The sequence below is a fragment of the Channa argus genome, chromosome 22 (assembly GCF_033026475.1).
Source record: "Channa argus isolate prfri chromosome 22, Channa argus male v1.0, whole genome shotgun sequence".
Lineage (NCBI taxonomy): Eukaryota > Metazoa > Chordata > Actinopteri > Anabantiformes > Channidae > Channa > Channa argus.
This window is the reverse complement of record NC_090218.1, coordinates 13,710,854-13,737,721: the sequence shown is the minus strand read 5'-3', so window position 1 is coordinate 13,737,721 and position 26,868 is coordinate 13,710,854. Positions and strand designations below refer to the sequence as shown.

The 26,868-nt window shown below is 41.8% G+C and overlaps 1 protein-coding gene across 18 annotated transcripts; it reads right to left on the bottom strand.

The window, feature by feature from the left end:
* Positions 1-331: 331 nt before the first annotated feature.
* On the bottom strand, positions 332-22,864 carry LOC137107749 (platelet-derived growth factor receptor beta-like). 18 transcript variants are annotated; one of them, XM_067491707.1, is made up of 30 exons: positions 22,681-22,864; positions 22,077-22,156; positions 21,542-21,656; positions 20,347-20,431; positions 18,322-18,390; positions 18,148-18,242; positions 17,775-17,970; positions 16,879-17,139; positions 15,369-15,499; positions 15,205-15,286; positions 14,933-15,007; positions 14,671-14,854; positions 14,457-14,572; positions 14,256-14,367; positions 13,992-14,094; positions 13,801-13,909; positions 13,515-13,609; positions 13,272-13,404; positions 12,957-13,061; positions 12,772-12,876; positions 11,832-11,934; positions 11,636-11,757; positions 11,152-11,267; positions 10,935-11,057; positions 10,308-10,419; positions 6,917-7,016; positions 3,833-3,938; positions 3,470-3,575; positions 2,580-2,718; positions 332-2,050 (listed from the first exon to the last, which is right to left on the bottom strand). In XM_067491707.1, the coding sequence occupies exons 5-30, from the start codon at positions 18,377-18,379 to the stop codon at positions 1,903-1,905; spliced, it is 3,135 nt and encodes a 1,044-aa protein (XP_067347808.1). In that variant the 5' UTR covers positions 18,380-18,390; positions 20,347-20,431; positions 21,542-21,656; positions 22,077-22,156; positions 22,681-22,864; the 3' UTR covers positions 332-1,902. The 18 variants fall into 18 exon arrangements, 16 of the variants coding, with proteins under 16 accessions (XP_067347808.1, XP_067347802.1, XP_067347805.1 ...); XM_067491701.1 differs by having other exon boundaries at positions 21,562-21,656; XM_067491704.1 differs by having other exon boundaries at positions 21,542-21,639.
* Positions 22,865-26,868: the final 4,004 nt, after the last annotated feature.

The window sequence follows — 26,868 nt, the reverse complement described above, 5'->3', positions numbered from 1 at the left end:
CTGAAAACAGGAGTGATGTGCTTGTGTTTCTGCACCCTCATAAGGATCCTGGCAGCGGTGTTTTGAATGTATTGGAGCTTTTGAAGGCTCCTGCCAGAGATCCCAATGACAATTGCATTGCAGTAGTCCAGCCTGGAGGAGACAAAGGCGTGGACCAGCCTTTCATCTTTGCAGAGGGAGAGGCGGAGTTTGCATTTTTTCATCTCAGAAACTTAGCCAATTTTACAGACGTGTTGGACATGTGTTTCGAATGACAGATGGGGGTGTCACACTTTCCAAGTGTATATTTTAATTTTAATGGGACCCGAAAAGAGGAGACGACAAGGGGAGGTTTGAAATGTCAAAAGGGGGTTTATTAACAAAGGGTAAACAACTCCATAAGGAGGGCAAGAATAACATACGAAGTAATAACCAAATAAAGTAAAACAGAACATGAACTTAAACACACTGGGGGGAAAAGATAAACTAAATAACAGTGCCGGGGAAGCAAGGGAACTAACATAGTAACTAAGGGGAGACAGACACGAACAAACTAAACATAAGGCGCTGACTGAAGTAGACAAATGAATACTCAAACATAAAACCAGGGCCAAACTAGCGGAAATAACCGAAGACAAAACCAAAACACTGAAACAAACAGGAAAGCAAACCTCAGACCAAAACGTAAGTGGGAGAGTCCAAACATGAGGATCAGGTAGAGCATGGAAGGGGACTGACCAAAAGCATAGAATGTGCACAGGAACATTCAAGGAGGAAAAAGGAGAGACAATCTAAGAGCAAACAGTGGGGAGAGCTGGGTATAAGTACAAGGGGGCACAGGTGAAAACAATCAGGGTTAACAAGACCCAAGAAGCTAAAGAAACTAATTGGGAAGTCGTGCTGAGGGACAACAAAATAAAAGCCAGGAGCAGGAAGTAAAACTAAAGAAAACTAAAGTCCAAAAGCAGGGACTGTGATCCTGGGTCAAACTTGATGCCCAGGTTGTTAACAGAGTTGGAAAGGGTAATAGTGTGGACAGGAAAGGAAATACAACGGGTGAGGAATGAAGCTGTAGGTGGTGCCACTTAGAAAAGCTTCGGTTTTGGTGCTCTTCAGCTGAAGGAAGTTCTCTGTCATCCACGCCTCAATGTCCATCCAATCTGAAAACCAGTTTCTTTCCAACGTCATATTTCGTAAAGACAAGAAATGTGTGAAAAGCAAAATATCTTTAGTTTCAAATAACTCAAAGTGTAGTGTTAAACTGAAATGCAACTCTTTTTATTGAACGTAAGACTTAAAAACAGATTTTTTGATTTGATGTGTTCAGAACAGTGAGGCAGTTTCACTTGATGATTAAAAGTTTCTGCTCTTGTTTAATTGTGACTTTCTCAAAATGGTGGTTGCTTCCTTTTCCTAACAGCAGTGGGTCGACCTCAGGACCTGTTGCGCTCACCTAAAGTTTGATTTGAAATATTTAAAAACAAACTCAGATCATCTTCTGTGTTTTATTTATTTCATATATTTTTTAATAAAAGCTTAATTTTGTGTGAAAGTGAATAAAAGCAGTTTGAATAAAGAGCAGATAATACAGATATACACAGACACTTCCAACTAATCCAGAGTACATAAAGGATATTAAAGTTATAAATCTGATTCAGGACCTGCTGTACACTCATCTTTATTTTCCTGTTTCATTTTTTCAAAATAAAGGTTGATATATAACTAAAAAACAAACAAACAGCTGATTAGAGCTGGTTTCCTGTGCAGCCTTACAGTCATGAGTAAAGGTAAAATCACCAATAATTATTTGTTGTACCATAACTTGCGGGCTTTAAGAAAACCCTTTGCTCTGCCTGCCAGGGAGTTTTTGGCAGACCTCAGGGTAATAAACCCTTTATTCTATTGGTCAGGCAGCTGGAACCTTCACAGGCAGCTATCCTCCTCTTCCTCAGGGCTGTGCAATAAAGCAGGAGGCTGCTCAGCTTCATGTTTGTCCTCAGGTGATGTCAGTTCCTGTGGACCTGGTGCACTGTGAGGGGTGGAGTTTGAGGGAGAATCTAACTGGTGGGGGCTGCAGAGGAAACAGATTGTCATCATTAATCAGTGCTGTAGGACCAGTGAGCAGACAAACACTGACACCAATAGACACTCTATGTTTTGTCTAAAACTTTGGTAAATGGTAATTTAGCTTATTTTGCGCTTTTAACTAAAACACTTTACAATGTTGATTCACATTGATACACACACTCACACACCGATGGTGGTGGTGCTGCCATGCAAGGTGCACACCTGACCCACTGGGAGCAACTTGGGGTTTAGTGTCTTGCCCAAGGACACTTCAACATGTAGCCAGGACTGGGGATCGAAACACTGACTCTGTAGTCCGTGGACGACTACCTTACCAACTGAGCCAAATCTGCCCCTACTCCGGTACTGAAGCAGTAGCAAAGCATCAAACTACACTGTGGATGTAGCTGAAGGGTTGTACTTTTACCTCAGAGTTTCTTTGAGACCCTGTCCTCACTCATTCTGCTCCTCACTCGAGGAAAAAATCTTTAAAAATCTTATGCATTAAGCATTTCTTTCAAAATAAATCATACCTATCTGCGTCCAGCGCAGTGCCGCAGCCCTTTTCTATGGTGATGTCAACAAATGGAATTACGTAGGTGCTGTGAGATGGGCCTGCTTCAATTGACCCCACCTCCAAAAGGGGAGCATTCACCTTAGGGGTGGAGCTTCCTGTAAAGACAGACAGGTGAGTCTGGACCCTGTAGACAGTAGTTTTCAACTCTGGGTATGTCCTGGGTCTCTTACGAGCACAGGATATGCTCGTAAGAGATGTCTTTCGAGTGTGTCTTCGCGTTGGTCAGATGCATATAAGAATTTAAGAAAAAATACAAAGACACAGGAAAAGAAGTGCTTTCCTCTGATTCCTCATTTTATTCTGCATCATCCTCTGTTTGTCATGACAGAGGCTAAGCTGGATCAGCTACAGATTTATTGTGAGACTTTGGGAGTTTAAATTAGCTCATATACACACTGTCCAAATAAAAATTTGAATCTTACAAAGACAACTTGAGTAAAGATTGAGATGGAAAGAACAATCTTATGCAAGACTTGGGACACTCCCCTGGTCCTTGAGACCCAGTGTTCTGCTTGTTTTCCATCCATCTCTGCCCTACCCACTGCTGATTGCCTGGATCAGGTGTTTGAGTCAATCAGAAGCTGGAAGATACCATTTAGAGAAAGAGAAAGAGGGGTGGTGGTGGGGGAAGACAAAGTGAACTGGTATCTTCCAGCTTCTGACTGAATAAACACACCCGGTCCAGGTGATCAACAGGAGAGGGTGGTTGGGAAACAGGCAGGAGAGCAGGGTTCAGATCCACTGCTGTGGGATGATGATCTGATTGGTCAGTGGTCCAGCTGATGCTCTGAAGCTCACCATCTGTTACCATGGTGATATACCTGTTGTGTGTGTGCAGTGTGTTACCTGTTGTGTCGGTCTGATCTTCAGCAGATCTGGATAAACTCAGTCTGGATCGAACCACTGCTGGATTGTCACCTTTCAGGAAGTTGTCAGTCAGATGCTGGTAACGCTGGTAAAACACAACAACAACATGGTTAGTTTTAAGTGTGAGGAGAGAAATGAAAACCTCTGTCACACTGAGCTAAATGCATCAAGTCTGACTCATCTGATAGAAATAAATCACATGCTGATTTCAATCTATTCAACGTTCACATCTTTAGCTTTGTAGAACACTGGTCAGTCTTCAGAGGGGTCCCTCAGCGGGCTCCATGTGTTGTTATAAAACTTTGGGTTTTGATTCAGAATCAAATTAAAGTTGTTTGGAACCTGTTTGTGTTCATCAGTCAACAAGTTTCCTACAGAGACGAGCAGAGAACAGAACAAAGGTCTGGACTGAGGATCCTGCTCCCAGCAGCTCTTCATCACTTCATAACTGCAGAGAGAAATAGATTCAATGAATGAATTAATCAATGATTCACCCATCAGATCACCTTTCCCCACGTCATAACAGCAGCACATAGAGGTTTTTATTATAGTTGTTGGTTTGTGAATGCATTGGTAGAAGGATGCTGAGGTTGGAGCTGCCAGGCAGGAGGTCTAGAGGAAGACCAAAGAGATTTATGGATGTAGTGAGAGAGGACATGAAGTTAGTTGGTGTGAGAGAAGAGGATGCAGAGGACAGGGTTAGATGGAGGCACATGATTCACTGTGGTGACCCCTGAAAGGGAACAGCCCAAAGGAAAATAAGAAGAAGATTATAGTTGTTCGTGATTTTTGTTCATATCTCTCCTTTTCATCCTCAAGTGCTTAGTGTATCTGAGTGTGTCCTCTCCAGGACCTCTCCATCTGCGATGCAGATGCAGCCACAGACAGCCTTTGCAATACACTTTCATCATGTCTGGATTGTCTCTGTCCTATGTCTTCGAGACCCGCCCGTCTCTCACCTTCTACTCCGTGGCTCACTGACGGGATCCGTGAACAACGCACCACGATCAGGAGTGCTGAGAGGAAGTGGCGCAAATCCAAGACTCCATCTGCCCTTGCTGAGTATCAGAATCTCCTTGGACCTTTTTCTCACAGTGTCACCAGGGCAAAGATCACTTACTACCAGGAGAAGCTCAGCAACACCACAGACACCAGAAAGCTGTTCTCCACTTTCAAATCACTCATCTACCCACCTTCACCTCCACCATCTACCTCTCTCACTGCTGACAACTTTGCCAACTTTTTTACCAACAAAGTGGCAGCCATCAGCTCACAGTTCTCTCCTCCAGATGATGACATCCATCTAACCTCTTCCAACACTGCATTGCTCTCATCATTTGCAATTCTGACTGAGGATGACGTATCCACCCTCCTCCTCTCTAATCATCCGACCACCTGCACTCTGGATCCAATCCCTTCCACTCTTCTTCAAACAGTTGCACCTGCACTAATGCCAGCTATTACACAAGTCATCAACACATCTCTCAAAAATGGGACTTTTCAAACCTCTTTCAAGCAGGCCTTGATTACCCCACTGCTCAAGAAGCCTTCTCTTGATACCCTCTGTAGTGGAGAACTACAGACATGTCTCCCTCCTTCCTTTTCTGGCCAAGACTATGGAACGAGCAGTCTTCAACCAACTCTCAGACTTCCTTTCCAAGAACAACCTCCTCGATGTCAACCAGTCTGGCTTCAAGAGGGGTCATTCCACGGAAACGGCACTCCTGACTGTTGTGGAATATCTTCGAGCTGCAAAAGCCACAGGTCAATCATCCGTCTTAATTCTACTTGATCTATCATCAGCCTTTGACACTGTGAACCATCAGATACTCTTGTCCACACTCTCTGACTTGGGCATCTCTGGATCAGCTCTAAATTGGCTTTGTTCTTACCTATCAGGATGAAGCTTGAAGGTATCCTGGCGGGGGCATCTTTCTAACTCTCATAGCCTCTCTACCGGTGTGCCGCAGGGCTCAGTTCTTGGTCCTCTCCTCTTTTCTATCTATACTTCATCCCTAGGTGCCATCATTCACTCACATGGTCTTTCCTATCATTGCTACGCTGATGACACACAGCTTTTCCTGTCCTTTCCACCGGACGACTCCACTGTCTCATCGCGCATTTCTGCCTGTCTCTCAGACATCTCAGCCTGGATGAGTGAGAGACACCTTCAACTCAATGTCTCCAAGACCGATGTCCTTGTCTTCCCAGCCAGACCTTTGATGCAACACAACATCAGCATCAACATTGGATCTACAGTGATTGTCCCCACTAATTCGCAAAAATTCTGGGGGTCATCATCGACGACCAACTGAGCTTTAAGGACCACATCTCCTCAGTCTCTAGGGCTTGCAGATTTGCTCTTTACAACATCAGGAGGATCAGACCCTACATCACGGAATATACAACCCAACTCATTGTACAGGCGCTGGTCACATCTCGTCTCGATTACTGCAACGCTTTGTTGATGGGGTTACCGATATCCACAATCAAACCCTTGCAGATGATCCAAAATGCGGCAGCTCACCTAATTCTTAATCAGCCAAAAAAGACCCATGTCACACCAATTTTTAGATCTCTACACTGGCCTCCTTTAGATGCTCGCATCAGGTTCAAAGCTCTGTCTCTTGCTTACAGGGTGGTTAACTCGACAGCTCCCGCTGACCTCAACTCACTCATTCAAGTCTACAATCCTTCTCGCCCGCTGCGGTCTGCCAACAAACGACGTCTGGTGGTCCCAGCACCGCATAGAAGACACTAAGCAAAATTTTTCAGCGCAATGATCCCACGATGGTCGAACGAGCTACCAAACGCTGCACGCTCAGCTGACTCTCTCCCAATATTCAAAAAACTGCTGAAAACTGAGCTCTTCCGCATCTTCCTATGCACTTAAATCTCTTTAAAAACAAAAAAAACCTTTCTGCTCTCTTGCACTTGTATCTCGTGAACTGTGAACACTTTTCTGATAAGGACTTTGCTTTGATGTTTTCTCCTTGACTTAGATTTTTGCTTGCCTTGTACCTCACTTGTAAGTCGCTTTGGATAAAAGCGTCTGCCAAATGACTAAATGTAAATTTAAATGTAAAATGTAAATGTCTGAGGGATATTTCCATTGATTGGTCTGTTTGAATAACTACAGCAACAGGATTGGATAAGCTGAGACTAAAAACAGCATCTGCTCTCTCTCCACTGCTACTTTAATCAATGCAGCACCGTGTTAGTAACTCTAAGACTGTGAGTATTCAATGTGTGTACAGATAAGACTATTGTGGTTAGTATTAATGAACAGAGACAGTGTCCTTTTTATTGAATATCACGGCTGAGACACCCTCCTAAATGGAGGGCAGGCAGCTCATGGAGCCGCTGATATGCAGCTGATCTTAATCAGCTGATAAACAATTGATGATTAGTTTTTATTTCTCGTACATGTTGTGTGGAGCGTGCTCAGGGCGGCACATCCTGTATCCTCTCTTCAGAGCAGAGTAAAACTCCTGGGTCATGGGTAGATCAGGGTAGGGGCTCCCACCTAGGACAGAGAACAGGTAGGGGACTGGTCAAACTGATCTGCACAGAAAGAGGGAGAAGTGAAAGAGTTTGGGGACAAGTAGAGGCTTAAAGGGGAAATGAAATTTTTAGAACAACAAAAGACTGAGGGAAAGCAGAAAGACACAGACTGTTTCAGGTCTGTGCACAAACTAGAGCTGATGTTTACTCATTGATTCAAATTCAATTAAATTCAATTTACCTTTGTTTTTATAGCGCCAATTCACAACAAAGTCCTCTCAAGGCACTTTATATAACAAAGTCCACACTACAGTTATGTAGAGGCAAGCATACAAATCCCCCTTGAGCAAGCCCTATTTAATTTAATTCAACTTTATTTATATAGTGCCAATTCACAACATAGTCATCTCAAGCCACTTTACAGAATAAAGTCAAGACTATAAAGATGTTCCCCCTTGAGCAAGCTCTAGGCAACAGTGGAGAGGAAAAACTCCCTTTAACGGAAGAAACCTCCAGCAGAATCAGGCTCAGGGTGGGCAGCCATCTGCCTTGGCCGGTTGGGGTGAGTGGAAAGTGAAGAGAGAAAAGAAAAAGTGCAACAAAAGCAAAAACAAAACATCGGGCAAGATGGTAGGACGGGTAACTGCACACTGGAAAACACACAGCTTCAAAGCCTGGGGACACCTGCAAAGAAGGACAGCGAGAGGGAGACAGAGATGGAGAAGGACAACTACAGGAGAAAACACACAGAGTTAATGTCATACAGTAGTTACAATTTTGAGGGGAGAGGAGAGGAGAGAGTGACAGGAGGAGAGGGGTCCACCAGCAGTATAAGCCTATAGCAGCATAACTATAACTAAGTATAAGCTATATCAAAGAGGAAGGTTTTGAGCATAGACTTAAAAGTAGAGAGGGTGTCTGCTTCCCGAGGTCTTCTATATATGATGGAGCCTGGCTGTTCAAAGCTTTATATGTAAGAAGCAGGGTTTTAAATTCTATTCTGAATTTAATGGAAATACAATTGAGGGAAGCTAGTGAAGGGTGAAATATGATCTCTCTTGTTAATTCCAGTCAGCACTCTTGCTGCAGCATTTTGGATTAATTACAGGTTCTTTAGGGAGTTACTGGGGCATCCTGAAAGTAGGGTATTACAGTAGTCCAACCTAGAACTAACAAATGCATGGACTAGTTTTTTCGGCATCACTTTGAGACAGGATACTCCTAATTTTGGCAATGTTCCGTAGGTGGAAGAAGGCTGTTTTAGAAATTTGTATTATATGTGAGGTAAAGGACAAATCCTGGTCAAAAATAACTTCAAGGTTCCTTGTAGTAGTACTGGAGGCCAGACTTATGCCATCTAGAGTAACAGTATGGTTGGACATATTTCTTAGATTTTTGGGCCCAAATACTATGACTTCAGTTTTGTCTAAGTTTAGAAGTAAAAAATTACGGGACATCTTATGTCTTGTAGGCATGCTTGAAGCTTGATTAACTGATTTTTTTCATCTGGTTCCAAAGATAGATATAGCTGGGTATCGTTAGCATAGCATTGGAAATTGATGAAGTGTTAATGTTGCCTAAAGGAGACTGAGATATATAAAATAAAAAGTATTGGTCCTTACACAGAGCCTTGTGGAACTCCATAGTTAACCTTTGTGTGCATGGAGGATTCATCATTAACATGAACAAATTGAAATCTATCAGGTAGATACGATTTAAACCAACCTAGTGCCGTTCCTTTAATCCCAATTCCATGTTCCAATCTCTGTAATAAAATGTTGTTATCAATGGTATCGAATGCAGCACTAAGATCTAACAGAACAAGTATAAAGATGAGCTCATTATCTGATGCCATGAGAAGATCGTTGGTGACTTTTACCAGTGCTGTTTCTGTACTATGATGAACTCTAAATCCTGACTGAAAGTCTTCATACAAATTATTCCTATAAAGCTGGTCACATAATTGTTTTGCGACTACATTTTCAAGGATTTTAGAAATAAAGGGGAGATTACATATTGGTGGGTAATTGGCTAAAACACCTTCGTCAAGACAGAGGTTTTTAAGTAGTGGTTTAATTACAGCTACCTTATAGGCCTGTGGTACATATGCTGTTTCTAAAGATAGATTAATGATATCCAATACAAATGTATCTATTAAGAGTAAAGCTTCCTTGAGCAGTCTAGTTGGAATAGGGTCTAGCAGACAGGTTGTTAGTTTAGATGAGGTAATAACTGAAGTTAGCTCAGCGAGATCTATGTGTAAAAAGCAGTCTAAGAGGGACAGTAGAAGAGAAGAGAAAGAGAAAACCGGGAGCTGTTCTTATTGTCATTTATTAGTGCTGAATAATATGCTGTTCTGGCGTTGCGGAGGAATTTTTTATACATTATTAAACTGTTTTTCCAGGCTGAATGGTATTCTTCTAAATTAGTGAAATGCCACTTCCTTTCTAACTTTCGTGACGCCTGCTTTAAGTTGCGGATTTGTGAATTGTACAATGGAGATCGGTTCCTCTGATTCACTGCTTTCTTTTTTAGAGGGGCAACAGCATCATACACAGTGAGAATGTAGAATCATCATCTAGATAATCAGCTTGTACAGGAGTAAAATAACTGACCAATGACATATGGTGGTGAAAATGATGAAGAAATAATTTCCTTAAATTTGTTCACAGCATTTTCAGATAAACATCTGTTCTAGTGGAATTGTTGTGTAACTGCTGTATACTCCATTATTGCAAATTCAATAACGGATAAGAAAATGGTCAGACAAAAGAGAATGATGAGGAAATTATCAGTTTTAATGCCGTATATAAGGACAAGGTCTAAGGTGTGACTAAAACACTGAGTGGGTTTATTTACATTTTGGGAAAAAACAATTGAATTTAATAATGAATTAAACGCAGTTTTGAGGCAGTTACTGTCAGCATCTACATGAATGTTAAAGTAACCCACTATGATGACTTTATCTGAACTAAGCACTAAATCCGATAGAAAATCTGAAAATTGAGTAAAAAATTCTGAATAAGGGGGTGTACAGAATAACAAATAATAGTGGTTGGAGTTCATTTCATTGGAGTTTTCCAATTTGGGTGTGAAAAGCTAAGAGTAAGGTTCTCAAATGAGTTATAATTATGATTCATGTAGAAAATTATCAGTAGTTCACACAGATGATATAAAAGACTTCATTTGGTCTCCAACCATATACTGACTACTTGTTTTGGTCAAGACTCTAGTTTAGAAATCACTAACCTCCATTGGTTTATACTGGTTTAGATTGGAATTTGCGGGTGTTTACTGGTTTTTGCTGCTTTACCCAGAGAGAAGATTTCCCACAGTAAGACTCCATAGGACCACACGTCACTCTGAGAGCTGTAAATGTTGAAGAAGATGCTCTCTGGAGCCATCCATTTTAGTGGCAGGAAGCTCTGGAAAACAAAATTTAAAAAAATAAAGTAGAGATTGTTTAGCCTATAGAAAAGCAACAGTCCAGACTTTAAATGAAAACACACAGGTTGTACCTGCTTTAATCCTTGTCCTCAAATGGACCTTAACAAATGTCCTCATGTATGTCATGGACATGCAGGATTTTATCTACAGTGTGCACATACAATTACATCCAACAACTGGTATCACAAAAGGTTCAACAGTGTCAGTGTTTTCTGATCTCTTCTGTCTTTTGAGACAGATTTTAATTAATGTTATGTGGATTGGTGTAAGTGGTCAAATGATTTTACATGATGAGCTGCAGTAGAAGAACAGTTAGAAAAAGAGGGAACTGTGTAATAAAGAGCCACTTTACTGTCTACTCCATCCGAAACCGAAGAAACCAGGTGATGTCTGAAAAGGAGCTAGGAGACAAATCTCTTTTATGTGGACCTCGAGGTTTATGCCTACACTCATTATCTTAACAGTTTTGTGAATGAAGTTCTGTGTTACTGACATTTCCTCTGGTGATGTAGTCCTGGTCCTTAATCAGATCTCGGGCCAGACCAAAGTCACAGACCTTCACCAGCTTACCCTCACATACCAGGACATTCCTCGCTGCCAGGTCCCTGTGGACACACTGAGGACACACAGCAGGACACGTGAGGGAAATCTGATCCAACATGTCAACAAGCAATGGGATATGGAAACATGTGTTATCACTGGGACCCTACATTTCTGGAGGAGAGGAAGTCCATTGCCTGAGAGATCTGGTAAGAGAAGCTGAGGAGGTCATTGAGGCTGAGCTGAGGAGAGTCACTGAGGAGGAGAGAGGACGCAGCCTGCTGGTCTGAAGAGGAAAAACAGGACCAGTCACATCTTGTCATAAATTAACTAAGATGAAAACCTTGGTGTTACAAACATTTTAATGAGCTGAAATAAAATAGTGAAGCAGTGAGAAAAAATGCAGCTGTGTGCGTGGGAATGTTTAATCCCCCTTCCTATAAGACATGACAGAAACCAGAGACAAAACCCCAGTGCAGACATGTAGTTCTCAGTTTCTTTGTGGATGTTGTCAAACACTGTGCAGCTTCTTTTTGTCTCTTTTTCCATCTACTTATTTTGAGCCTTTCAAACATAACAACTTCATACAGAGGTTCTGTGCCTGGACTGAGCCCCAGTGAGCATGAGAGTGTGAGAGGGAGTGGACAGAAACACCTGTTGGACTGTATGGAGCCTCATACACCGTGGGTTCTATGTCAGCATAGCTGAGCTCTTGCATGGCCACGTACTGAGCGCTCTCCTCTTTGTTCATGTCCATGTAGCCTCCGTCACTGTCACTGTACAGCGAGAGACACTCAGTACAGAAAGAGAGAGTAATTTTCTTATTAAATGCTTCTCTGTATGTTTTTACCTCTTTGTGTTGGTCCCGCTCTGCAGAAAGGTGTGTTTGTTCCTCTGCAGATAGTTGACCAAGTCTCCATGACGACAGAACTCAGTGATCAGGTAGACAGGACCTGGAAGGGGAGACAGATTTCAGAAAGACAGGATCAATTTTAGGAGAAAGTCAGCATTAAACTAATCAGCCATAACGTTAAGCTTATGTGCCTAATATTGAGAAAGTCCTACTTTTGCCACCGGAACTGCCCTGACCTGTTGAGGAATGGACTATTTAGACCTCTGAAGTTTTACTGTGGTATCTGGCACCAGGCCGTCAGTACCACAAATTTAATGTCCTGTAATTTGTGAGTGGGAGCCTCCAAAGATCAAACTTGTTTTTTCAGCACATAGCACAGATGCTTGATCAGATAGAGACCTGGAGAATTTTAAGACCAAGTCAACATTTTAAACTCGTTGTGTTCCTCAAACTGTTCTTGAACTGTTTGTGCAAGGTAACATGGTGAATTATCCTGCTGAAAGAGATCAATGTCATCAGCCATGTAGGTGAGTAATGTCAAAGTAACCCTAGGTTTTCCAGCAGAACACTGTTCAAGCTTCACACTCCATCCACCAGCTTGCCTCTGTCCCATTATGCATCCTGGTGCCATCTCTTCTCCAGTTAAACAAAGCATGTGCACTTGGCCATTCACAAAGAAAACATGATTCATATTCCAGATTTTCTGCGGTCCAGTTCTGATGCTCACATGTCAATTATAAGACCAACATCAACTTTTTCAGCAATTTGAGCTACAGTAGCTTTTCTACTGCACAAAATAATTACATGCTGCCTAATAGATCCCAACTAATTCCATGTGCCATCATAACAAAATAATTAGTGTTATACACTTCACCAGTCAATGGTCATAAAGTTATGGCTCATCAAAATGAGTTAAAACCAGGATCAGAGTCCATACCTCCTCTGGTGCAGGCTCCCAGCAGGTTGACCACATTCAGATGAGGACCAAGGTGAACCAGGACCTTCAGCTCTGACATCAGAGACTGACCTGCCCCACTGCTCTCTGAACACACAGACACACACACTGTACACACAGTTTTTTCTGATGAGAGATCAGGTCTGACAGTACAATACAGTACATACGTTTGACCATCTTTATGGCCACTTTAGTTGTAGAATGAGAGTGAATGAGAGCCGAGACGGTCGCCTCAACGACATGACCAAATGCACCTGAACCCAGCACCTGCCCTGAAGACAGACGGACAGAGAGGGAAGACAGGTAGACAGAAGCTGAATGAGGACTTGTAATGTTACATTAAAACTGTGATGTTTTATCATCACGACAAAGTATGTAATAACTGAATCCTAGTTTAGGATTATAGTTATTAGTTTAGGAGTACTGTAAATACCTTGTTTCACAATATGCTATTTGTACCTGTAACTACATTGTCTCGTTACCTAGTACTATGTTGTCTCGTGGTATTTCCCAGGTGGAGTTGTAGGGCAGGAGGGTGGGGTCAAGGTAGGTGTACTGTTGTCCATCAGGACTTATGGCCTCAATCACCTTCCAACGTACTTCATAACGTGGTTTCTAAGGAGCAGGAAGAGACAAAGAACTGAGTCTTCTACTGACTACAGAACAACCACTGCATTACTAAAACATTTACTATTACTACTATTACTACTGTACTGAGTACTGACTTTTCTCCAGAGAAGGATAAGGATGATGAGGAAAATTACAGTGAGGATGACCAGAACCAAAACTGCAGTTAGTACTGCAACCTGAGACAGGAGAGCTGGAGACAGGCAGAGTTAGAAATACAGGTAAATCCTCTACTGTACATTACTAAACTACTACAATAGTACTGCTGTATACAGTTGGACAGTACTTGCAGGTCAGCAATACTACAGAATTATTACAGCTGTACTGCAGTATTGGTGCAGTTAGACAGTATTACTACAGTAGTTCTGTATCATCAGTACTCACAATTGGACAGTACTCGCAGGTCTCTGGTTCGTCGCCCTGCAGAGTTTCTTGCTTCACAGCGAACAGCTGACAGAGAGCTGAGAGTCTGTAGAGTCAACAAACTGTGTACCTGTCAAGGTGATTAGATAGCTCTTAATCATCATGACATCATCTTCTCCTGATGACATCACTGTGATAATATCAATGGTTACCTGGGTAACTCCTTTGTCCTCCACCATGGTTATGTTCTCCTGGAGGGATACGCCCTCAGAGGCTGCTGATAGGTTCCTCCAGCCACCCGTCAAATTACTGCACCTGCAGGAGACAAAATGTTTACTATGATAACACGTGTGTGTGTCATGTAAGAACCAACTTTTGTTTTAAATCAATGGAGTGGGACATTTGTGCAATGTGAAGATATTTTTGGTCTACATCAAAGAGCTGTCTTGTTCAGATGTGTGTGTGTGTGAGTTTACCTGTGTGAGCTTTGACAGGTGTACCAGGTGACAGAAGGGGGTGGAGCTCCCTCGCTAACACACAGCACTGCCGTGTTGTCGACTTCTGAGAGAGACGTGATCCTGGGTTGTGCTGCGCACACACATAAACAGACAGGTACATACACACAAATACACACAAGTAAACACACACAGTGACCTGTCAATCATGTTATCCCTGACCCTTGATCTCCAGGCTGAAGACAATCACTGAGACCTCATCCTCGTTGGAAACAGTAACTGTGTATTTCCCTGTCTGGTCCATCTGGACACGAACCAGTGTCAGAGTACTCATATACCTGCACATCAATCAATCAATCAATCAATCAATCAATCAATCAATCAATCAATCAATCAATCAATCCACCATATGGTAATTTTATCAGAATATTCCTACCTAGTGCCTGTCAGGTGTGTGGTAATGATGGAGGTGGTTTCCTTGGTAACAGTCTGGTTGTCTTTGGCCCAGAGGACAGTGGGGGCTGGATGCGCATCAACCTGCACACTGAACTCCACCGTTTGGTGGAGGAGAGTCGACATGTTGGTGTCAACTGAGGGCCACAGGTAAACATAACCTTGATCTGCACAGAGGGACAAAAACAGACATTACACGCGTGTTTTACCTGGGTGTTAGTGTGTTTCAGTGTATGTGTACTGACCCAGTACTGTCACTGTGATGTTTTTTGTCACAGTTTGATCCTGCATCGGCTCCTGCACTGTACACGTGTACACACCTACAGGAAACACACAGAACCTCATCATATCACCATGGTAACCCAAAACAGCCAAACCAACAAACAAGAGCTGATTAAAGGCACCACAGGTGACTGATGTCTCACTAATTATTTTGAAGGTAATGATTAGGAACAACAGACCATGGCTAAACTTGTTTGCCCTCAGTGCACAGTATCAGGCAGCTGTAGTGACTTACCAGAATCTGCCACTGTTGCCATGGAGATGTTAACAAAGGAGCGGATCCGATTGGGCAGAAAGTCTGTTAGTGGCTCAATTTCCTAAAGAGAAAAACTTCACATTAACTGTTAGGAATGTGAAGTAAGGAAATTCACGGAAGTTCAGATAGGTAGAGACAGTTACCGTTCTGCGAGGGAAGTCCCAGGTAAAGTAGACCATCTCTGTGTCTTTGACAGTACAGTTTACAGTGAGAACCTCCCCCTGCTTCAACACAGTGCCAGAAACTTTTAGCTCCACCTCCATCTCTTTAGGCACTGAAAGGTACAAAGGTACATGACAGAGAAAGAGACAGACGAAGAGACAGGTACAGCGAGAGACACAAAGTTGAAAGAGAGGGAGACAGAAAGAAAGAGAAAGATGGAGAGGGTCAGAGAATTGGCATTAATTGTAGCACACACAAAGCCACAGAGACACCCCCCACCTTACAAAACAGGAAAGAGTCTGAACAATCCAGTTCACAGCTGTTCCTAACTGTGTTTGTTTCTTGTCTAATTATGTTCGGTCTTGTAAATTGTTATATAACACTATATAACACTTTTCTATGCTTGTTTGTTGTTACATTTTTACCGATTAGTATAACCCACATTTAGCCTTTTTTCTTTAAGTAACAGACAGGAGTGCCTTTCAGCAAGATCCACTGCCTTAAGCCAAAGAATGCTGTTGTCCATTCCAAGTTAGTTGGCTTTTTTTTGGACATCCAGCAGGAAGACTGTCCAGAGCTGCCAGAACTCGGCCTATGACTCTTTGGTGTCAACAAGGAGGCAGCACTGCTTCTGCTGCTGCCCACTGTGGTTGTCCGAGTGATGAAAGACTCTTTCAGTGTGAAGACTGATGGTGTTAGGAAACTCTCTGCTTCTTTTTCTGGTCCTGAAAGCATTGATAGAGCCCAGCAACTGTCAAGTAGGCAAACTAGACTCCATGGTTATGCTATATGTTGAACCACAAATGTATTCTGAAACCTTAATAAATCTCCTCAAAGTTTATCCCATTAGTATTGGTACTAGAATTAACCTTGTTTTCTTTCACTATCAGCTCATTTACCTTTCTGTTAAACACAAATAATCCATTCCAAATGGTTATTCTTTAAATTGTGACTTATTTTAAATATTATTCACCTTTATTTATCTTAGTTATTAGATCAATAAACATTTATTTATATATACAGTGATGTTTTGTTTGTTCTTTTGGTGATAAAACACAGATGAATTAAATGATGTGTCTAGTTAAATGATTTGGTATTAAGAAGGGGAATATTTCTAACCTGATCGAATGCTAATGTATCACATTATATTGTAAATGGTGAATTGCCTGCACCTATAAAGCGCTTTTCTACATATTGACACTCAAAGCACTTTACACTGCTTCCTATTCACCCATTCACACTCACAATCACATACACACTCATACAATCACCGGGAGCAATTAAGTTTGGGGTTCAGTGTCTTGCTCAAGGACATTTTAAGATGTGACCGGAACAGACGGGGATCGAACCAACAACTGTGGGATTGGTAGACAACTGCTCTACTTTCCTAGTCTAATATAATCCTAATCCTGATGCTACCTACAAGAATTATTTGATGAGTATAATAATCCTAATCTAATCTAGCATACTGTTTCTCTAATCTAACCTCACCTATGATGCTGAAGACGTAGTACACAAGGGACTCGCGCTCCTCATTCCCGCGAGCAGCCAAGCACACGTATGATGTGTCGTTCAGATGACCCGTGAAGCCATGGCCTGGCTCGTACAGAGTCTTGGTAACCGGTGTCTTGCCAGGACGTTCGTATAGCGTGACGTTAAGCCGCGGATCAGAGACAACACATGGAATGGTACCTTCCTCTGCCTCCTTCATCACAACACCTGGACCCATTGGGACAAACCACTCATCAGGACCTGTGGGGGGGACACGTGGGACAGGTACATCAGGTGATACAGGTCTCACAGAAAGGATGTATAGAGATTAGTGCCCCCTATCAAACAGTTCAATTCGGGCAATGATTCAAAACAAATGCAGGACATCTACATATTCAACAACATGACACAATATGATTCAGGGCCGAGCTGATTGATTCAACTAATAACTCAACTTCAATTTTGCTTCACCATCCATTGTGGATGCGCTTGAACAGTCCTATCAGGAATAGTGGGCAAACATGGCTCATTCTAGGTGTGAAAAGTTGGAACAGAAGCATCCAACCAGGCTGTATACTGTGAGCTTTTCATATTGTTTTGTGTTTATCAATTAATTGCTTTTGCAGAGTCCGAAATACTTCCTTTGGAACTTTGGAGTTAGCCAACTAGCACCACTGTGAAGTAGCCTCTGACATGACAGAAGTAACAAGAAACTTACATCCTTGTTTGACAGTTTTGATTTTAGAACTATTTTAGAACTATTTTTAAACAATGTGGTTTAAATCTGTGGTTTTCAAACAATGCAGCTGTATTTATGACTCATATCAATTTCCCAATACTATCGGATATTCTTCACACTCCTAATACAAATAATTATATAATCACCATAATATCACCTTGTCCAGGTACGAAGATGTCGATGTCTTTGCTCTGATAAGATGATGCCTCCTCACAGGTATACCTGCCAGAACTCCTCCAGGTGACATCAAAAAGCTGCAGGATGCTGCTGGACCCCTGATTCTCCACAACAACCCCGTCCAGCTGATAGTCCTGAGGTAACCGCCATGTTACTTGACTCCACCCTAAACACACCTGAAGAGACAGATAGGAACCTCAGAACATGTTGAGCCAGAAAGGTGTCCGACTTCAACCTGAAGTCACCAAGGAGATGAATTTATCTGAACACCTGAGAAAACAGGCTTGGTACCCGAACACACCTGAACAAGGACACAGGTACCTGCGTAGACAGACAGTTGAGTTGTTACTGACCACAGTGAAGTTGGAAGCTGAGTTCAGCAGAACCTCTGAGGTCGATGGCACCAGCTCCAGACAGACACCCCTTTCAGGACAGACCAGGAACACACCTGCAGACCCACAGGTAAACAGACAAAAATTTAAAAGTCCACCTGTAAACACTTACTGATGGTTCATTCATTTTCTTACCTAACAGGAAGAGAGGAAGGTTCACATTTCCTGTCTGCAGTCTGATAAACACCACCATGACCGCTGATTCTGATCAATAACAAAACAGGGAGAGATTTAAAAATAAATGTTTAATGGTACCTATGTGTAATCAGAGAAGGGGAATTACAAAATAAAAGTCTGACTCTGCTTTTAAGCAAAGAGGATTTTACTCAGCAACACTGCAGTTTTACAGAGTAGAGAGTAAAAACATTCCCAGCTTTGGTTACTAGTTATGTTAACATTATTGCCAATAAAACACATGAAATTGTTTTATTTTTAAATTTTTTGTCCTTTTTGGCTTATCCCATGAGTTCAGGGTCACCACAGTGGATCATTGTTCGCATGTTGATTTGGCTGTTTTTACGCTGGATGCCCTTCCTGATGCAACCCTCCCCAATTTATACCGGACTTGGACATAGCATGACACAGCTGGGGAAGGGAATGGGCTGTTAGGGGTTCAGTGTCTTGCCCAGAGACACTTCGACATATAGCCGGGACCGGGGATTAAACCACTGACCCGTGGACGACTGCCTTACCAACTGAGCTATAGCAGCCCCCCAACAAAACACATGAAATATAAGATGAAGCTGTTATGAACCAATAATGGTTCATGTGTTAAAGCCTCATGTGAGTTGTCTGCTGAACCCAAACTATATCATCCTGTGGTTGTAGGTCTGTGGGTTAAATCCCTTTGCTTTTCACAATGTGAGAATATGTCCACTGTAATATTATTTCATCTTCCTGTAAACATGCAGTCACTTCCTCTTTCCTGGTCCCGTCTCGGTGTTCCAGCTTTACTAATAAACCTTAATCAGTCTCATCTGGTTTCACCACTTTGCTTATATACCTCCTCAGTTCCTTCACCAAATTGCCAGATTGTCTGCTAATCACCGCAATGTTCCAGCCTTCATGAAAACTCTTCATTGCGTTCCACGGTTCAGAACAAGCTACGTTTATAGACCTGCCTCTGCCTACCGCTCTGTATTTGAGTACAACTCCCCCATTGACTCTCTCTGTTATCGGCTTGGAGACATTACGCCACGGACTGTGAATGTGGCTACGTTCCCATAGGGAACCAAGCTATCACCACGGACCTCTGTTACCATGCCATCATGAAAGAGAAAATTTTCCTTGCCATGCTCATGTTTAGTTTCATGCCTTCCTCATGTTTAGTTTCATGCCTTGCTCATGTTTAGTTTCATGCCTTGCTCAGGTTCTATTCGTGCCAGGCTTAGGTGCCTATGGCCCCGTGTAACTCTCTGCCTATGAGACTCGGGTTACTAATAAGGGACTATTGATTAATGTACCAAGTGTCACGGACTATCTCAGGATAACCCTTTTGCACTTCCTCGCTGAATGGGATTTTTGGATATTGTTGGAAATTGTCACCAAGAGGTTTTGGAGTTCTGCTTCTCACCAGGGATTGGAGACTCACCACCGCTACGTCCAACGCATCCACTTCCAGGACCAACACTCACGACTACCAGGACCAACACTCACGACTACGCCCCACGCACCCACTACCAGGACCACCACTCACGGCTACACCCTACACACCCACTGCCAGGCTATGCCCCACGCACCCACTGTCAAGACCACCACTTCACTCTTCTCCATAGGACCCTTACCTCCCCTCCAGACTCAACTCTCCTCCCCACGCACTGTAACTGGAAATCAGTGCCACCTAGCGAGTCGGAGGGCTGACCACTTCTACACCCTGCCTCGCCAACAATAAACCTTTTTAATAAAACTAATTTATACTGAAAAATTGTGTCCAGCACCTTCATTGGGTCCAACACAAAAACTAGCCCCCTACGTAAACTTTGTTACTAATATGAACAAAGTGAGCATATTCTGGGAAGCTGCAGAAATGCATGTGTTAGACAGTCATGAGAATGTAAACAGAAGTGAAAATAAAGGCATGTTTAGTTTTCACTCCACAAATTAGAATACATCTGACTGACAGAACTGGATCTGTGGTCAGATGAGTATGAGATCACTTACAGTATATTTGTGTCACGTTGCATTACATCAGCAACTAGAGCTGAATGTGCACATCTGACTGGGACAGTTTCTGCAGGTCCTGCTTCTAAAAACAGAGCGAAACATTGGACAAGTTAAAGTGAGGGTTTGATCAGCCATAACATTTAAACCACCTGGTGTTGTAAATGTTTTTCTGGACTCAAATGTTAAAGTTGGCCAAGATCGATTGGTGTCAGAACACTGTGTATTGCTGCATGGCTCAGTGATTGGCATGTGTGTTCAAGTGTTGCAAATGTGGGTGTGGGTTTGCAAAATTGGACCCGTGCAGGACTCTAGGCTGAGCAAGTGAGTAACTACAACCGGAGGGAAAGGAAACCAAACAGTGAATGTTGACATTCCAGCTCTGTGGTAAAGTCGGGATTCATGGAAAAATTCAACATGTGTTGAATCATTTCTGATGAACTGATGCTTAGAACAGACCTGAATCCACTCCTCTGTGTGTATTACTGTGTGTGTGTGTGTGTGTGTGTGTGTTTTCACAGGGGATTTCAGGATTCTCTGCCAGAGGCCTCACTGACTGTATGTGAGTAGGAATGTGAGTCAGCCACCAAAGGAAAAAATAAGCAGTGAAGTAATTTCTGTAGGCAGCAAGGAGGAATGTTTAAACAGACTTCAGCGAATCACAGCTATGCAGCTCTGTCTGTTAAATCTGCTCTCAGGTCAGATTTCATACAGAGCTGCAGTGACGTCTTTGATGATGTCACTGATCTGCTGTGATGTCAGCAAATGTGATACATTCAATATTAGTATGTCATCAGCTCTGTCCACTCTGATCTCGTTTCAATGTTCCAATCACAGAGATTAGTTTTTTTTTATTACATTAAAATGTAGGATAAACTGCTGTACAGCAGGAGTTTGTACAAAGCTACTGAGAATGTGGAGCCCTTGAGCTTTGTGGAACATGGTTCTGACTGTCTCTCTACTTCCGTAACTCCCTTAAGTTTTTCACCTTAACTCTCCTTTCCTTGGTTTACATACACACCTACCCTGAAAACATGGCTCTTGAAACTATTAACAAAGATCTTTGAAGAACAGGAAACAGATCATCAGGTCTGAACACCTGGTCCTCGTGCTTCTAGGTCCTGGTTCTAGGTCCTGGTGCTTTGTTCGACACCTTCAACTCTACAACACAAAGCAACTGCTTCATCACACTCACCTGGTCTACAGGTGTCTCACCTCTCTTCACTCGTCCATGTGCCTCCTGATTGATTCAGATCAGATGATTGACAGCTGCTGATGTGAGTGACCTTTGACCTTTAGACAGAAACAGACTGAAACAACTGAATAACATTTTTGTGAAGTGAAGTTTAATTGTATGCTATTCTTCTTTAATCAGGAGCAGAAATCAAAGCCTATCTACTTCTATCACTAATATTATCATTGTTCTGGTTCAGGTGCTTTTATTTGTCCCAGAAAACTGTTTTTGATCAGAGTCTGGTGCTCAGTGTCCATGTGCTGTGGCATCTGTATGTGATCATTACAGTAAACCTAAAAACTTCCATATTCGTTCAAGGTTATCTGGTGCAGGTTTTCAGTTTGCATTAACATCAGCTACTGAAGGTTAATTTACTGCCTGAAGCATTACTGAAAACTCCTGACATTTCTTTTACTGTTGGTGTAATTTCTGCAAAGAACAATGTTATAGACTGCACTGTGAAGTGCAAATATTAAAGCAAAGGGAACATTCATACTTTATCTGAATTGTTTATCCAGTTAAGTGTCACAGTGGTTCTGAAGCAGATCCCAGCTCTCATTGGGTGAACAGCCTAAACTGGAAGGGGCATCACATTGATCAATTATCCAAAGATATTTATATTAGTGCATCAACCTCCTACTGTCGGAGGTGTCCCACTAATAGGACAGTAGATGGTTCTGGAGTAAGTGATGGTGACATAGTCTGTGCAAAGAGTCATTTAAAGCAGGTGAAACCAGTTTCCATTTTCAAATCAATAGTCACTGATTTTTCTTGAGCATTTTAACACAAACTACGAACTGAACTGCAAACCCTACTTAGGTGAGTACGAGTGCTCTAGAACCAAAATACCAGATGGAGCAGGGACTTGCTGACTCGTATCTATGGCCCTAGATCCAATGGTACCAACCATTTGTTAATTTACTGCCTGGACCATTGGTATCAATACTATCGGTATTGGTACTGATAGTAGAACTGCAGTAACAGTCTAAATGCAGAGTATTTGTAAACAGTAGTTCTAGTAGTAAAAGTAGACTCAGTAGGATCATTAAATGAGCTAAGGACTAAAGTAAAACGTGAAATAAAGAAAAGTTTGTACAGACCTGGTTTTTCTTCTTCTTTACTGTTTTCCTGTTACTGCTCTCTCCCTCCTTCTCTTCTTCTTCAGTTTCAGTTCATTCCAGACAAGCCACGAATGGAAACCAACAGACTGAGTCACAGTAGGAGAGTGGGGGGAGAGAGACGGAGAGCTTCAGTCGGAGAGAGAGAGTCTGCAGTACTGAGGGAAGAAAAAGGGCAAGAGACCTTAAATCACAGAGTGGACAGTGTTAGAGAGAGAGTCCAGCGTCTGTTTTCAATTTGCTTCCCCCTCCCCCTCTGACAGGAAATGAACCTAGTCCAACACACACGCCCGCAGCTACACACACACACAAACACAGAAACAGTTTGCCTGCTTTTTGTTGACTGTTTAGTTTTTTCAGGTTCTCAGTGAAACTGATTAAATAAAGAGCAGAGACAGTGTGAGAGAGAGATAGGTAGAGATATATCGGTACAGACTGATCGATCAGTGATAAATCAGTCAGAGATCAGTACAACAGATTCAATCTGGAACTACAACTCTGCTTTATATTGATTAAACAAATCAGTACTCTGATAATTGACTGATCAAGTGATAACTTGATTTTTATCTTTTTAGACTTAAAAAAAATTTGGATTATTTTATGATTTACTACTAAACTACTTTAATCAGAAAATGTATCTATAAATAAGTGTAAAGTGTAAAATAAGACTACAGAAAGATTGCAATTAAGTCAAAATGTCTCCACCTGCTGATGGACTGACAGTCCTACTGATGGGACTCCATGATTAAAGGCTATCTGACTCCACCTTTTCTGACTGTTCAGACTGAAACAAATGTAAAAGCATCAGTCTATAATCCATGTATTGTCCCTCTAATCTCGTTCATTTGGTTTTTAAAATAAATCCAAAAATCAAAAGATGCAATCAAATAAAAAATAGAAAACAACCCAGTCACATTCTACATTATGATTTTTCACCAGTCATCAGCAGCATGGCCTGGAAGTGACCATTACTTTATACAGAGACAGTTACTAGCTGTGTTGAAGTCTTGTGGGAACTGTCAGTAATGAGTGGATGCTAAAGTGACCATGCTGTTTGCCAGCATATAAACACAAAGCTAATGTCCTGTATGGTCTGTGGCTCAACCGCACAGCATGCTAGTTCATGTTAAAAGTAGCGCCCATTATCTATAATTTTTATTTCTATACGTGATACATCAGAGGATTTCAGGTTATATCGTCTAAATAACATACATTTTGACAATGTAAGAACTCCAAATATGTGGTGTGACAAAATATTATTTGGGTTTTGGTTTTCATTACATACAAGTGTGTTTGGTTTGATTTTAAAAAAGAAATGAACACATGATACACAGAGTGTCTGTCAGTAGGTAGGGACACTTCCAGACAAGTTCAGCAGCTTCACAAAGGTTTGTTCCATCCATCACTGGAGGTCTGTCTCCATCTAACTCACCTGTACCATCCTCTGCAGACTGTGCACCAATCAATACTTCATCCATCTTTTTCCTGGTGAAAAAGTCAAACTCTAGTAACATACATACAGTAACATACAATAAAACAAACCTTTTGACTTTCAGAACAATGTGTTTCACCTTGGGGTTTTCATCTGTGTGAAGCACAAATCTTTGAAAGGCAAATGTGTCAGACATTATGATACATTCACTCATATAAACAAACAATGTTCAAACAGCAGCATCACGTGGTCATCAGAGAGACTGCAGCTTCAAAAGTACTGACAGGTGGAAATTTAACAAAAGATTAGAGCCAGCAGTTTTTTTTAATTTATTATCTTTTTACTTTATGCATTAATCAATGAGGATTAACACAGCTAATTCTGATGATCAATGGTCTACACTCAAAGATTTCTCTGTTTCAATTCAACTTTATTTATATAGCGCCAATTCACAACAAAGTCATCTCAGGGCACTTTACAGAGTAAAGTCAAGATTATAAAGATGTATAGAGAGAGCCCAACAATTCCCCCTGGAGCAAGCCATAGGCAACAGTGGAGAGGAAAAACTCCCTTTAATGGAAGAAACCTCCAGCAGAACCAGGCTCAGGGTGGGCGGCCATCTGCCTTGACCGGTTGGGGTGAGTGGAAAGGGGAGAGAGAAAAGAACAGCAACAAAAAGCAACAACAAAACATCGGGCAGATTGGTAGGACTAGTAGCTGCACGCTGGAAGACACACAGCTTCAAAGCCGGGGACACCTGCAGAAAGGGACAGAGAAGGACAAAGACAACTACAGGAGAGAACGCAGAGTTAATGACATACAGTGGTGACAATTGTGGGGTGAGAGGAGAGATGGTCAAGAGCAGGGAAGGAGCTCAGTGCATCAGGGGGTGGGTCCCCCAGCAGTCTAAGCCCATGGCAGCATAACCATCTATATGCTTTATTAAAGAGGAAGGTTTTAAGCATAGACTTAAAAGTAGAGAGGGTGTCTGCTTCCCGAATCTGAACTGGGAGCTGGTTCCACAAGAAAGGAGCTTGATAGCTAAAGGCTCTACCTCCCATTCTACTTTTGGAAATTCTGGGAACCACAAGTAGGCCTGCATTCTGAGAGCGAAGTGGTCTACTGGGATGATATGGTGCTATGAGGTCTTCTATATATGATGGAGCCTGACCATTCAGAGCTTTATATGCAAGAAGCAGGGTTTTAAATTCTATTCTAAATTTAATGGGAAGCCAATGGAGAGAAGCTAGTGAAGGTGAAATATGATCTATCTTGCTAGTTCCAGTCAGCACTCTTGCTGCAGCATTTTGGATTAATTGCAGGCTCTTTAGGGAGTTACTGGGGCATCCTGAAAGTAGGGAATTACAGTAGTCCAACCTAGAAGTAACAAATGCATGGACCAGTTTTTCGGCATCACTTTGAGACAGTATGCTCCTAATTTTGGCAATGTTCCGTAGGTGGAAGAAGGCTGTTCTAGAGATTTGTTTTATATGTGACTTAAAGGACAGATCCTGATCAAAAATAACTCCAAGGTTCCTTGCAGTAGTACTGGAGGCCAGACTTATGCCATCTAGGGTAACAATATGGTTGGACATCATATCTCTGATATTTTTGGGCCCAAATACTATGACTTCAGTTTTGTCTGAGTTTAAAAGTAAAAAATTGTGGGACATCCAGGCCTTTATGTCTTGTAGGCATGCTTGAAGCTTTATTAACTGATTATTTTCATCTGGTTCCATAGATAAATATAGCTGGGTATCATCAGCATAACAGTGGAAATTTATGGAGTGTTTTCTAATAATGTTGCCTAAAGGAGACGTATATAAAGTAAAAAGTATTGGTCCTAACACAGAGCCTTGTGGAACTCCATAGCTAACCTTTGTGTGCATGGAGGATTCATCATTAACATGAACAAATTGAAATCTATCAGACAGATAGGATTTAAACCAACCTAGTGCAGTTCCTGTAATTCCAATTTCATGTTCCAGTCTCTGTAATAAAATGTTATGATCAATGGTATCAAATGCGGCACTAAGATCTAACAGAACAAGTATAGAGATGAGTCCATTATCTGAGGCCATGAGAAGATCGTTGGTGACTTTTACCAGTGCTGTTTCTGTCCTATGATGAACTCTAAATCCTGACTGAAACTCTTCATACAAATTATTCCTATGAAGGTGATCACATAATTGTTTTGCGACTACTTTTTCAATTATTTTAGAAATAAAGGGGAGATTAGATATTGGTCTGTAATTGGCTAAAACACCTGGGTCAAGACAGGGTTTTTTAAGTAATGGTTTAATTACAGCTACCTTATAGGCCTGTGGTACATAGCCTGTTTCTAAAGATAGATTGATGATATCTAATATGAACGTATCTATTAAGGGTAAAGCTTCCTTGAGCAGCTTAGTTGGAATAGGGTCTAGCAGACAGGTTGTTGGTTTAGATGAGGTAATAATTGAAGTTAGCTCAGAGAGATCTATGGGTAAAAAGCAGTCTAACAGGGAGTGGGGCCTTATCCATGATTCTAGCACTGCTGTACATGAAGATCTATCTGTAATTTTTGGGGGGAGGATCTGGTGAATACTTTCTCTAATAGCTACAATTTTATTCATAAAGAAGGTCATGAAGTCATTGCTGCTCAAAGTTAAGGGAATAGTAGGCTCAACAGAACTATGGCTCTTAGTCAGCCTGGCTACAGTGCTGAACAGAAACCGGGGGTTGTTCTTGTTTTCTTC